A 13,962-nucleotide genomic window follows, 5' to 3' on the forward strand; every position below is an offset into this window, starting at 1 on the left:
ACCCAGCCATTGCACTACTGGGTATTTACCCCAAAGATACAGACGTAGTGAAGAGAAGGGCCATATGCACCCCAATGTTCATAGCAGCTCTGTCCACAATAGCTAAATCGTGGAAGGAGTCGAGATGCCCTTCAACAGATGACTGGATTAAGAAGCTGTGGTCCATATATACAATGGAATATTACTCAGCCATCAAAAAGAACGATTATGCAACATTTGCAGCAATATGGATTAGGACTGGAGGAGATTATGCTAAGTGAAATAAGTCAAGCAGAGAAAGACAATTATCATATGGTTTCTCTCATCTATGGAACATAAGAAGTAGGAGGATTGGTAGGGGAAGAAAGGGATAAAGAAAGGGGGGGGGTAAACAGAAGGGGGAATGAAGCATGAGAGACTATGGACTCTGGGAAACAAACTGAGGGCTTCCAGGGGTTGGGGGGAATGGTATAGACTGGTGATGGGTATTGAGGAGGGCACGTATTGCATGGTGCACTGGCTGTTATATGCAAGTAATGAATCATGGAACTTTGCGTCAAAAACTGGGGATGTACTGTATGGTGACTAACATAATATAATAAAAATATATTATTATTAAAAGATATTAAAAAAATAAAGCACTCATTTCCCACCCTATTAACAATAAATTGAGTATCATTTGGAACCTAACCCTCATCTAAGATGTAACTGTACTGAACTGCCAGAGCAAGGAGAGGATGAAAGAGTGTCGAGCACTTACTGACCCAAACACAACAGGTGACACAAGGTTGACATTGTTAGTAGTACACCCTTTGATGCTTACAAAACCTGACGGGACAGGCGTGTCTCCAATTTTACAGCTGAGGAATGTGAGGCACACAGGTTACTGACAACCTCAAAATGAAGAACTTTCCTTGTATTTTCATAAAATGTTTCCTTGCAATTTCCTAATGAGTTACAGATATGTGGGGCTTCTTTTAACCACGTGGACTCAGTTTCCCCAAGAGCTCACAACTCAGAAATCCCTCAACTGAACAGACTATTCATGAAGCTCTAATGTAAATATGACCCCTCTCCTTAACTTCTTCCCAACACAACAGCCATTCCCCCACAGGGTGTGCTCCTGGAAAGCCTCGCGGGACAGCCTGGGAGGTCAGGAGAAAGGTGGCAATGGAAGACGTGAAGACAGCTCAGAGGGGTTCTAAAAGTGAGGCAATTATAGCACTCCAGAGAGGAACAGAAGGGTCCACTGAGCCTCCTCTCTCCTCACTCTTCTGTGTGCAGTCCAGAATCGAGACAAAAGAGTCGAAGGAAAAAGATGAAAGGGTAGAACAGGAACAAAACCACAGACTGCCTTAGTTATCAAAGACATGGTTTCCAATGTTTGCAATAATGCATTCGGCTTTACTTGAGCCAATGACAGGAGTTCACTGGGAAAACTGACCGCTTAGAGTTAAGTCAAGGAAAATGCTTTTGTTTGCTACCACGTGCTGTCAGGTCACGAGTGGAATTAAGTGAAAACCTAACACTACTGCCTGCTCTGTATAAGCCACTTTCAAATGTTGGCATGGACTCTTTTCACAATATAATCAATACCAATTGGGAACTGTGCCTTAAATGAAATAAAGTATTTGATGACAAAGGTGAAGGAATACATTGAAAAAGGTTGGTTTTTTGGTTTTTTTTTTTCTCTCCCTTATACTGAAGGCAAATATCTTTTCATTTCCTATAGAGGTAAATGAAAGCCCTGGACAACTGACATTTAAGCTATAACCAATTAAAGAGCAATAACTGGCTCCTCGAATTGGTATTTACATATGCAAACTGAGCATTAAAATATCCTTCCTTTATGCAGTTCAAACGTCTACTTTCACAGGACTACGAAGGCTGAATGCAGCCTTCACAATAATGATACAGAAATATCCCATCACAGCAGATGCAAAATCTATCATCATGTCACCCGGGCTCATGCCATTGTTCACACACATCTATCATCAGACACTGACCTGCCCCGCTCAATTCTAGCTTAAATTTAACTCCCAGTGGAGATGCATTACAAAACGAGGTAGACACCCATCTAAATGTTTGACCCCAATTTGTATTAAATAAAGCCTTCCGTATATGCTATCCATGCATTGTTCAAAAGCAAAGTCAATACTATACCTGGTTATTTCTTCTTTAAGCTTACATGGATCTTCAGCATAGAATTTAATACCAAAATACAAAGTATATGGAGGTCCAGCTAAAATAAGAAATAGAAATTAAATTTCATATTATAAATTAGTCAAAGTAGAAGTGTAATACTATACAATTACTAAAAATTACACTCACCAAAAATATCTGTAAACTATACATTGGATAAGGGGTTAATATCCAAAATATACGAGGAACTCCTACAACTCAATAGCATAAAACAAACAACCCAATTTAAAAATGGGTAAAGGACTAGAAGAGACATTCTTCCAAAGAAGACACATAAATGTCCGACGGACACATGAAAAGATACTCAATATCACTAATCATCGGGGAAATGCAAATCAAAACCATGAGATAACACCTGACATCTTTAAGAATATCTATTAGTAATAAGACGAAAGTGTTGGTGAGGATATGGACAAAAGGGAACCCTTGTATACTGTTGTTAGGAACATAAATTGGTTCAGCCATTATGGAAAACAGTATGGAAATCCTCAAAAAATTAAAAATAGAACTACCATATGATTCAGCCATCCCACTACTGGATATTTATCCAAAGGAAATTTAATCAGGATCTCAAGGATAAATCTGTACTCCCATGTTCATTGCAGCATTAATCACAATAGCCAAGATACAGAAGGAACCCAAGCGTCCATCAGTGAACTAGTGGAATATATGTATATAGATCACATATAACTCACACAATAGAATATTATTCAGCCAAAAATAAAGAAGGAAATCTTCCAATTTGAGATGACATGGATGAACCTGGAGAACATTATGCAAAGTGAAATAATCTAGATGCACAAAAAAACACATACTGCCTGATCTCACTTATGTGTGGAATCTAAAATAGTCACATACATAGATGCAGAGGGTAGAGTGGTGAGGGAGGTGGGAGGGAGAAATAAGGAGATGTTAGCCAAAGGTTACAGTGTCAGTTATGCAAGATGAATGCATGAGTTCTGAGGATCTAATGTGCAGCATGGTGACTATAGTTAATGACACTGTATTGTATACTTGAAATTTGCTAAGAAGCTAGATCTTAGATCTGCTCACTCCCCACCTACACACACACACTCAACTGTGCAGAGATGATAGATGAGTTATTTACCTTGAGAGCGCTGATCTTTTCACACTGTATACATATACTGAAACATCAGTTCTGCATCTTTATATGATTTTTATATCTCAAAGGTATCTCAATAAAGTTTTTGTTGATTTTTTAAAAAGATTTATTTATTTGAGAGAGAGAGAGAGCTCGTGCAGAGGGCAGCGACAGAGGGAGAGGAAGAGAGAGACTCGAGCAGACCTCGTGCTGAGTGTGGAGCCCAAAACAGGGCTTGATCTCATGACCCCAAGAGCACGACCTGAGCCGAAACCAAGAGTCTGACACTTAACCACCTGTGCCACTCAGGCACCTCCTCGATAAAGTTGTTTAAAAAATTATACTAAGAACTTCTTTTTTTTTTAAGATTTTATTTATTTATTTATTTGACAGAGAGCCAGCGAGACAGGGAACACAAGCAGGGGGAGTGGGAGAGGAAGAAGCAGGCTGTGATACAGTGTATCCTAGGCACTATTTGTATAATTCCTAAACTTTTCTAAGAATATGCTCTTGTATATTTAAGAAGATATTTCTCACCTCAGTTATTTACTACATACAGAAGAACGACATGTACAAATACCAAATATATATGTAATAAAGCCTGGAATTGTACTTACATGGGGAAACCTAAAATAATTAAACATTCATATTGTGCGAGAGGACACAAGCCCCTTGGGTGCTAACCACATCTATTATACTCTTAATAGAAATATTTCTATTTGAGAGGGTATGAATCTAACCTCTACTTCTTCCAAAACTTCTGAGCAGTGTGGTAACTAGATCTTACATTGAACTTGTTTTAAAATGGATTTCTTACCTGGTATATTAATCAGTGGTCATAATTTCTAATTTTTTCTTCAACAAAAGCTCTCCCCCCACACACACAAAAAAAGATGTGAAGTATACACCTCAGTTAAAATATTTCCACTCACATATTATGATGCCAAGTCTCTGATAGTGTGTAACTGACACAAAGTAACCCTCGTCTTTCTATTTTCATTTTCACTGAGTAAAAAAAGGGACAAGTTCAGAAGTTGGGGAAAGCAAATTAAGTAGAACAGGCCATAAAGCCATAATGCATTTTTAACACACAAACCACGTTATAATTTATCGTTATTGTGACGCACATATGCTATGTCTGTGGAACCCCGAAGCCCTGTTCCTGGCATGCCGAAGACAGGTGACACCAGGGCCCTGCCCCTCTCCCCTCAGCTGTGCCTCCCTGGACAAGGCATTCCTTAAGGTAGAGCTTTTTTAAAAACTGAATTTCAAACAACTTTGTTACAACTTATCATTAGAGCTGATTCCATACGTTTGATTTCTATGATTACTTAATCAGGGTGCTTCTATTTCTGACAAATACACCTTTACCCCTGAACATAGATGTCAGGGAGGCACAGACTATTAAATATTTAGAAGAGCCAGGAAGTCCACGGTCTGCTGATCCGTCTCTGTCAATCAAGCTCTGTGTTGCTGAGCAGATGGGTGCGCCTGTGCCCGCAGGCCACGGGGCTGGGATCTAGGGGCCGGGAGGAGCACAGATGCTGTGAAGACAGTGCACAAAGGGAAGAAGGCCTTGTCCAGATTCCAGAGTTGCTTTCATTCTCAGCAACGTGACAGATTACACCCTACTGACCAAGCCTAGCCATTCCAAATGGGTTTAGTGATGAGCATTAAGCAAAAGTTTGAAAAATACACAATTAAAAACATTCAGTTTTGGCAAATTCCCTTTAAGGACTTTTGGCCCAAATCAGTCCTCTATTTCCCACTTGCATATAAAATGGTTTGTGTTCTAAATATAAGGCATCACTACCATTTGACTACATTTAATAATGTACAAAAATATTTCATAAACATGTGATTCTGAACAATCACCTGGTAACACAGAAAAGGCAGGTAAATCTCCAAGGAGGTAAGTAATTTGCTTAAGATCACAAGGTTGAGAACCAAGTTTGCTAATACCTGGAGTTCGGTACTTTCTGGCCACCGTTCCATATAGCCTCTCAGAGAAAAGAATTATAATACCTTCAGAGTAAGCAAACACTTTCACCTACATCACTGTTCTACAGACCCATCTAAGGCTATGGAAATGGACATTCTCGAGCAAGGATACATCTGATCAGATACTTTTTGGCTTCCTGTTCTAAGACACTATAAATAAATATCAGGTGCTGATAAAGCACATTCCTAAATTATTATTTTGAATGTGCATCTTTCAACAGACTCTACCTTTAATAAGTTAATCTTGTTTCACTTTAGCAAAAAAATACAGAAGCCAAAAACCAGAAACCCTCTAGTATACCTTTTGTGAGGACAAATTTCAAGGCCTTTAATAGATAGTAAGTCCTCCATGAGCTCAAGGAGAAATAAATCAAGACCCACCTATAAGAATCCTGGTGACAGGCAAATACTCCATCATTTTTACAGATATTCTTTCTGACTAATCTACTTGAGATGCGAGAGCCATTTTCCTTCATTAATTATCAAATTATTTCATGAGGTGAAATATAAAGATTATGTTTTCTTTAGTTATATCATCTTCCTTCAAGATCATCATTTCATTCTTAGTGTACATCAAATTTTTGACAGGATGACATTTATTTAGGATTAAAAAGCAGTTTCATTATAGATTACAGATATTTAAACAGATTATTTCATACCATATAAAGAAATAAATACTTCAAATGTGCTTAGGACCACTAATAATGCACCATAAATAAAATAATTTATATTTTTCTTCATCACTCAGATAGAAATCTCAACTTTTTAAATAAAAATCCTATGAGTTTGTTTTAAAATAATCATTCCTGACATTTTTCTAATTTTTAAATTGGTATTTTTTTTTTTAAGATTTTATTTATTTATTCGACAGAGAGAGAGACAGCCAGCGAGAGAGGGAACACAAGCAGGGGGAGTGGGAGAGGAAGAAGCAGGCTCATAGAGGAAGAGCCTGACGTGGGGCTCGATCCCAGAACTCTGGGATCACGCCCTGAGCCGAAGGCAGACGCTTAACCGCTGTGCCACCCAGGCGCCCCATAAATTGGTATATTTTTAAGTACTTGGTTCAAATGGATAGGATAGACTTACTATATTATTATACCTGAATTTTTGGGAAAAGTACAGATTTCTAGATCCTGAGGGATGACACTTTTTAAATTGGAACTCCTACCATTTATATGTAGATACCTCACAGAAGTTACCTGCATTCATACCTAATTCCATGTACCGTCATCCCTCCCCCCTAGGCTTTTAGTAGGCAGCTTGCTCACTCGGGAAGAATACTAGAAATACGATGTACTAAAAATCAGAAGGCCGGGGCTCTGGTCATCCCTCTGCTACCAACTTCTCACCCAGGGCAAGTCATGAACCCCTTATGAATTAGAACTTAACTCCTGTGTAGGCTGAGTAGACAGCCTTGGTGATATCTAAGGTATATTCTTTGAGGGTTCTTTCTCAACCCCACAGGCCAGCCACAAACCCATTTCTGAAACCATCACCCAGTCTTTCCAGAAGGCTGACCCCCTAGCAGTTATGTTTATGTAACTTGAAGAAGCCCAGACATAGCTGAGTAGACTGAGGTGAGCCACTGACTCACCCTGGGCTGGTCAGATCCACCCTCCCATAGAACCGGGGCCTCCCGTTCAGAGACCGCCAGTCAACCTCTGCTTGTGGCTAGAGGTTTCCCCACAGACATGGATAAACAGAGAGAAACAAAAATGATGCTGACGTTCAGAGGAACAGTATTGCTGAGTTCCTGATGGTTCTGCAGTTCCTCGTTTCCCGCTGCTTTCTGAAGCACAGCTACATTCCTGCCCGTGGGGTTTGTGAGGCGCCCAATTTTACCACAGGGAATAAGCCGATAAACATGTGAAGTACAGATTCAGAATGGGGGCAATGAAGGCCCGAAGAATCTCCTACGTGGTTTAATGAGCACAGAGCTTCACTTCGGGATGATGAAAACACTTTGGAAATAGTGGTAATAGTTGCACCATGAATGTATTTGATGCCACTCAAAAATGGCTAACATGGTACATTATGTGTGATATATTTTATCATATTTTTAAAAGATAATTTTAAAAAACTACTCTTTTGCATACTTAAGGGTCACATGCATGCGCACACATATGCATATACTTCTATAAATAAAAACCTGGGTTATGGAAATTGCAGTTACAGGATATGACCTTAATTATACTCTCAGTTACCTAGTAAGACTCATATTCGTAAAACCAAAAGGATTCCCTAAAAATAGATGGGTCCTTTCTGAAGCCATAAAAATCTTTCAGGACACAAGGGCACTCCTTATTACTGACCCAGCAAATAACAGTGTGAATGACAAAACCACTCCTTAACCCAAGAAACTCAAGTTCTTTAGAAGGTCAGATGTCTTTTTTTTTTTTTTTCTCAAATCAATGCTTTTTTTTTTTTTTTCCCCCAAATCAATGCCTCCCTGACTTTTCTTTTTAAGGTGAAATTTTAAAGACAAGAAAAATTTTAAAATCACTGACAAGTCAAAGGCGAGCATACCCCAAGCAAAATTCAATATTAAGACCCACCACTTACAGCCTTTATTAACAAAATTTAATCAGAGTTTAGAGGAAAGTCTTGCAATGCACAAAACACCCATTTCCATATTCTGGTACTTGAGTACTAGTACTCATCCCTGGAGTACTAAGGCGTATTTCTGCACCCAACTAATCATGGACATTATATCATTTTCAAGGCACTTCTTAACAAAATTAACATTAAATACGTACTGTTGATCAGTTCTTTGTGTTCGGCAAGGGTTTTTGCAGGATCCAGCCAATACTGTGAGGGGGGAAAAAAGGGTAATTACAGAAATTAGTTGTTTTTCATTGGCCTTCACTTAAAGAATATTTGCAAGGTGTTATTTTAAACGGCATTTAAATAATAACTATTTAACTTATCACATATACACAGAAAATATATGTAAGAGCTTTCTGCAGCTAGAACACTGAAGGAACAATGAGGCTGACATTCGGAGAGAAGCAAAGAAGGGCAACAGTTGTTACAGGTTCTTGGTGAAGTTCTCATACTGATTGTAAGGTCAGTAACATCAAGGTGCTGCTGAGCAAGAAAACGATGGCTGCATAGAGTGCTCCCCACATCTCTTTCCAAAGTTCCCATCACAAGTGCCTTACAGTCATTTCTCCTCCTCAAACACCCTCACCCTCTTCACTTCTTATCCTATCCCTTACAGGTAGCACTGCTAGACATTAGGAAGAAAGCATATTAAGACAAACCCTCACTAAGTACGCACGAAAGGCAACTCGGTGCAGTGGCTGAGGGTCAGAGTCCCAGAGCACACCCTGTAGGATTCAGTGTTGACTGTTCCCTCGTCATCACCATGGAACTTGGAATAAATTATTGGACTTCTCCAAACCTTCCTCATAGACTTACTATGTGGATTAATACATTAATTCCTGCAAAGTCTTTAGACTCGTCCCTGGTTCATACTACATATGCAGCACTGCTAGTGAGCATTATTATCAAAGTCTGAAGGCCATTCTTATTAAACATCTTTAGCCAGTCTAAGGTACTTGCTTATGAATTCAAGTGAATCTCTAAGGAACAGAACTTCAGACAGTAATGGGAGAATTTTTGGCCCTGACTTCCTTTACATCTTACCTTTGTGAAATAAAATCACACACGCACACACACAAAAGGAACAGTAATCCTTCAGCCCTGTTCCTCCATCTGGGGGAAGAGCAAGGGAGAAACAATGGAGCACAGAGGGGGAGCATCGGGGATTCCACTGAAGTGCAAAGTGGAAGGGATTCCAGTGCCTTGTGGGTCAAGGGCTGGAGATCCCAAGGGCCAAACTTAACAGTTCCCATTTTCACATATTCCTAAATGAAGAAGGGGCAATTCTCACAGCAGGGAGTAGGAGCTGGCCCACCTTGAGCCACTTTATTCTCAGCACCCTTGTGTCTGCTACGGTGAAAACATCCACACTCCCCTGACACGTCTGGGTCAGGAATCGAAGGTCGAGGAAGAGTCCAAGAGAATCTTCCTGCCCAGTTCCCCTTTCCTTGCCCCTTCGCGAGGGCAGAAGTACTTGCTCTGTCGTACAACAGCTGTGAGTATACAGTGTAATTACAATCCCCTTACCGCTTATTCCTAACTACATAATGATTATTCACACTAAATGTATGTCACAGTCATAAGATTTTGTAACATTACTGAACTCTCCCTGTATACACCATCTTTGCTATTTGCCATTCATACAACAATTTCCATTTTTCAACTTTTTGAAAAGGTAAAGTATCCGATATATATAAGTATAGCAACTTATAATGCAATGTTCCTTATTCTGGTTCTTATCATTTCTCATTTTTTAAAGGTGCAGAATCTCTCACTTTTACAATAAAGGTATTTGAAGCAGAGGCTGTAATCTGTGAAGTGCTTTCAGAGCCCACAGTGATTAAAGATGTGGTTTTGGTGTGAAAATAATGGACCCTAGGGGGACGCCTGGGTGTCTCAGTCAGTTAAGCACCTGTCTTCAGCTCAGGTCACAATCCAGGGTCCTAGGATTGAGTCCCCATCAGGCTTCCTGCTCAGCAGGGAGTCTGCTTCACCCTCTGCCTGCCGCTCCCCGTGCTTGTGCTCTCTTTCTCTCTGACAAATAAATAAAATCTTAAAAATCATAAAAGTAAAAAAATATAATAATAATGGATCCTAAAAAAACACTAATTCATCCAAATAGAGTAAAATTAATCCAAATGTTAAGCTGTGTATTGCACACAGAACAGACCCTTTCCCTCTAAGTATATAAAGCAATGGATGCTTCCTAGGACATGGAAAAAAGTGGATGGAATGTGTCTTGCCATTTATGTTCAGTAAAAAGGTCTGACTATTCCTGGATAAAACCAAGGAGAACATACACAAATAAGCATAAACACTTGCATCAGGTTTCTATTGCTGCCTATTTATTATCTCCCAAGTTCTGTAGATCAGCTGGTTTCTTTGCTCCAAAGCCAAAAGCAAGGTGTCAGCCAGCTGAGGATCTGGAGGGTTACGGGCCATGACAGGCTCTTCCAGAGGTCAAGGCACACATAGTATCAGGCCTTACTTTCAGCCTTTACATCGCACCTACACATGAAGCCTTACCAAGTGCTTGAGACACGAAAGGAGAGTATGGAATGGGCCCCGGGTCTTACTACTCTCTGTCTAATCTCAACTTGAAACTAAAAGGAAACAGAAATTGGAAGATGGCTTCCTCCTCTCTCCTTCTAACATCATCATCCCTAGAAAACAAACTCTGCGGATTCTTTAAACCAATTCATTTTTTGTTTTGCTTTGCCTCCAGAATGTTTTTAAGTCATTAAAATAAAAAATAAAAATAAAAATAAAAAAACAAGGCAGGGGCCTGGTTGGTTTAGGTGTCCCTATTCTCAATGTCCACTCAGGTCTTGATCTCAGGGTTGTGAGTTCAGGCCCCATGTTGGTCTCCACAACTGGGTGTGGAGCACTTAGGAAATAAATAAATAAATGAACACCAGGAAGCTTTTAACTAAATGGAATAAAGACCAGTTAACATGGGGAAATTTTCCCCTTAATGATAATCTATATAATTTTAAAATAAATCTCTTTCCTTGACAGCAATCAGATTTGTGCAGTGAAAAAGTATAATAAAGATCCTGAGACGAGTTAGAAATTACAATTCTGCAGCCAAAAAGGGAGTCAGGACAGTCGAAGCCTGTTCCATCAGCTTGGTGCACATTAGATATGCTAGGCGTCAATCCACCACTCACCACGCACAAACCTCATTTGATCCAAATGGAAACCAGGGGTTACAGAGGTCAGACAATGATAAATGCCCCAGAACATAAATAATAAACATGAGCCACCAGGTTTCATAAGCTAACATCTTAAAATGTAAAACCCACTTACACTCAACCAAGGGAAAGAAATAACCTTGGAACCAAGGAGCCGTACTGTGATGGCCCTTGTCACCCCTCATTATCAGCACACAATCAAGCACAGCACATGTGTGATCACCACCAAACACGTCAGGCAGCTACCCCACAACCAAAAAGTAAAAAGGGCACAAAAATTTGCCAATGAACACAATCCCGCAGTTTTTTTTTTTAATTAGTTAATTATTTGAGAGCGAGAGAGTGCAAGCAGGAGTTGGGGGAGGGGCAGAGGGAGAACCAGACCCCCTGCTGAGCAGGGAGCCCAATGTGGGACTCGATCCCAGGACCCTGGGATCCTGACCTGAGCCGAAGGCAGACACTTAACAATTGAGCCACCCAGGCATCCTAACACAATACCCCAGTTTTAAGGGCCACATCCAGACTGTATCTAAGCTCTGAACCTGGGATATAATTCATTCAACACTTATGGAATACCGCAGTACAGGTTCTCTCTCTGTTGGGTCAGCCCTGTCCTGGGGCATGTGGGGAAACAAAGACCCAGCCCCGAGGCACTCACAGCCTAGCCGCAGACACAGACATAGAATTACAATACAACATGCTAAGTGAGAGAATAACGTGTATGAGATGAATACGTATGAGATAATAAAATGATGTACTAAAAACATTAGCTCTGCAGGGTGAGTGTAGGAAGGCAACACTGAGCAGAAAAACTTCGAACAGCGGTCCATGACTTAAAAACGTCTCCAAAACACAGAAACAGAGAACAGAGCCTTAAACTCTTACAAAGAGGATGTCTATCAACTCAACAGCTCACAAAGCAAATGTATTTTTAAAATTTAAAAGCATTTTTAAGTGACAACACAGAACGTCATCTCCCAAGTCCTTTACAGCCGAGTATTACATTGGAATCGGTGCTGTCCAACAGCTAACAGACATTCCACTAAGAAATCATGTTCATAGAGGACTTCCAGAAAAAGCAAAGGTCCCTTCAGTTTTTTCATCTGCCCCGGATGGGGGGAGAGGGAACTGCGGGGGGCAGAGCCCCGCTCATTATGGGGCTGGGCTACAGAATGGCTTTTCTGAACTGCACTTCGGTGGGAAGCCATCGTGCCTACCTCAACTGTCACAAGGACAGACAGCCTCATCTCTCTCATCCTCTCTCAACATTTAAGCAGTTCATTCTCTAGAAAAGTCTCTCAATCACTTTTCTCCCTACCTTCCCCCTACCCTGCTATTTCAAGCTTACATCCCATAATTCGTATAACCACACAAGCTGGATTAGATCCTTCTCTGTAAGATGATAACAATGAACCAAAATGGAGCCCACTCCCTCTTCCTGTTTTCTACAGATAGCTTCCTAGCGCAGGACAACGTGAACAGACTGCAACCCAAGACCCAATCACTACGGAGTCAAGACAGTAGCCCTCCTTGGCTCTGGCCTTTGCCACGGTGCAAGAGGCAAGCAGTTAGGTGTCCTTACCACTTCAGTCCTGTCAGTCTTAATAACAGCACTTAGGAACCTGGGAAGCACTGACAGGCACAAGCTCCTTCTCACTCCCTGACAGTCTTGGCTAAACTCCCTGAGTGTCTTTCAGCCACCTTGGCTAATAATGTCTCAATTTCATCAATTTCCTAGGTAACAGGCTCAGAATTAGAATTTAAAACTCTAACACTGTCCAGTAAATCAATATCATAACCTTCAAAAGATAGATATTAAATCCACGTGCAACCGTTCATTTGACAACTGTTCTTTTGGAGTGTCCTAGAGTTCTAACAGTACAATAAGCCCTACAAACTTTTAGATAAAGCAATGACAGCATAAAGTAATAAAAGCTTTGCTGTACCTTATTTCACACTGGCTGTAATGTTGATTCTCCTTTGGAGAATTTAAGAATGATACAATGATATTTAATAATGTTTCCTGGAGATCAAAAAAAATAAAAAGGCTTTAAAAGCACACATAGTTTTTGTCAGTACAAAAAAAGCTCTCTCTTCATCTAAGGGAGCAGCATAAAAAGAGCTGACCATCCAGAGGGGACAACAGAGCCACAAAGATCTCAAAAAAATGGTACTACAGTTCATTCCTAGGGAGTTATAGGACTCAACATAATTTGCACATATGTTCCGAGAAATCCAGGACCGTGGTGATAGTTACTGTGCTTTTCCCAAAGCCTCTGTAGACAGATCCCATGAGCTCTAAGCAACATTAACAGGACATGGTTTTAATTTGCTCCTTGGTACAAATCACAGAAGCTTTAGGTCCTCGGGTAAAACCACCATAACAGAGTGAATGCACAGCAGGAACAAAACACGGGCCTGTCCTTGGGCAAGCTACATGGGGGCGGGGGAGGGTGGGCTGTAACTGGGCTTCATTTTTCAGTTAAAGTAGATTCCGATGTATCACTGTGGGATCATCTGGGTCCGCATGAAGTGTCACTGGCCCTAGGGACTCGTCCTCAGTTCTCATCCATGGACCCTGGCACCAATCTAAGAGCTATAGAAATAATGATAAAAAAAAAAAAAAAGAAAGAAAGAAAGAACAGTAGTAATAGCCAGCAGTTATTAAATGCTTACCACGTGCCGAGCACCACTGAAGACTTTGCATATTTACTCAAGACTCTTACCCTCAACTACCAAGTCCTCTTTTCTCAGCTCACTCCCTCTACAGTTCTGATTCCACCAGGACACAAAATTCAGTGATCCTACTAGTTTTTCACAGTCCCTCTTTCCCACCCCCCACCCAGGTCCCCACTTTCCTCACGATCCACTGTAGTTATC

At 40.5% G+C, this 13,962-nt stretch overlaps 1 protein-coding gene across 2 annotated transcripts in view; it reads right to left on the reverse strand.

Annotated features, from left to right (window-relative positions):
* EPB41L4A (erythrocyte membrane protein band 4.1 like 4A) overlaps window positions 1-13,962 on the reverse strand; it is a 239,004-nt gene that overhangs the window by 106,812 nt on the left and 118,230 nt on the right. For both annotated transcript variants that reach the window (XM_057307352.1, XM_026498459.4), the window contains exons 3-4: window positions 8,041-8,092; window positions 2,143-2,221 (exon numbers count right to left, since the gene is read on the reverse strand). In XM_057307352.1, coding sequence (XP_057163335.1) covers window positions 2,143-2,221; window positions 8,041-8,092 — 131 coding nt within the window. The remainder of the gene's footprint in view (window positions 1-2,142; window positions 2,222-8,040; window positions 8,093-13,962) is intronic.

Source organism: Ursus arctos, unplaced genomic scaffold (assembly GCF_023065955.2).
Source record: "Ursus arctos isolate Adak ecotype North America unplaced genomic scaffold, UrsArc2.0 scaffold_5, whole genome shotgun sequence".
NCBI classification, from domain to species: domain Eukaryota; kingdom Metazoa; phylum Chordata; class Mammalia; order Carnivora; family Ursidae; genus Ursus; species Ursus arctos.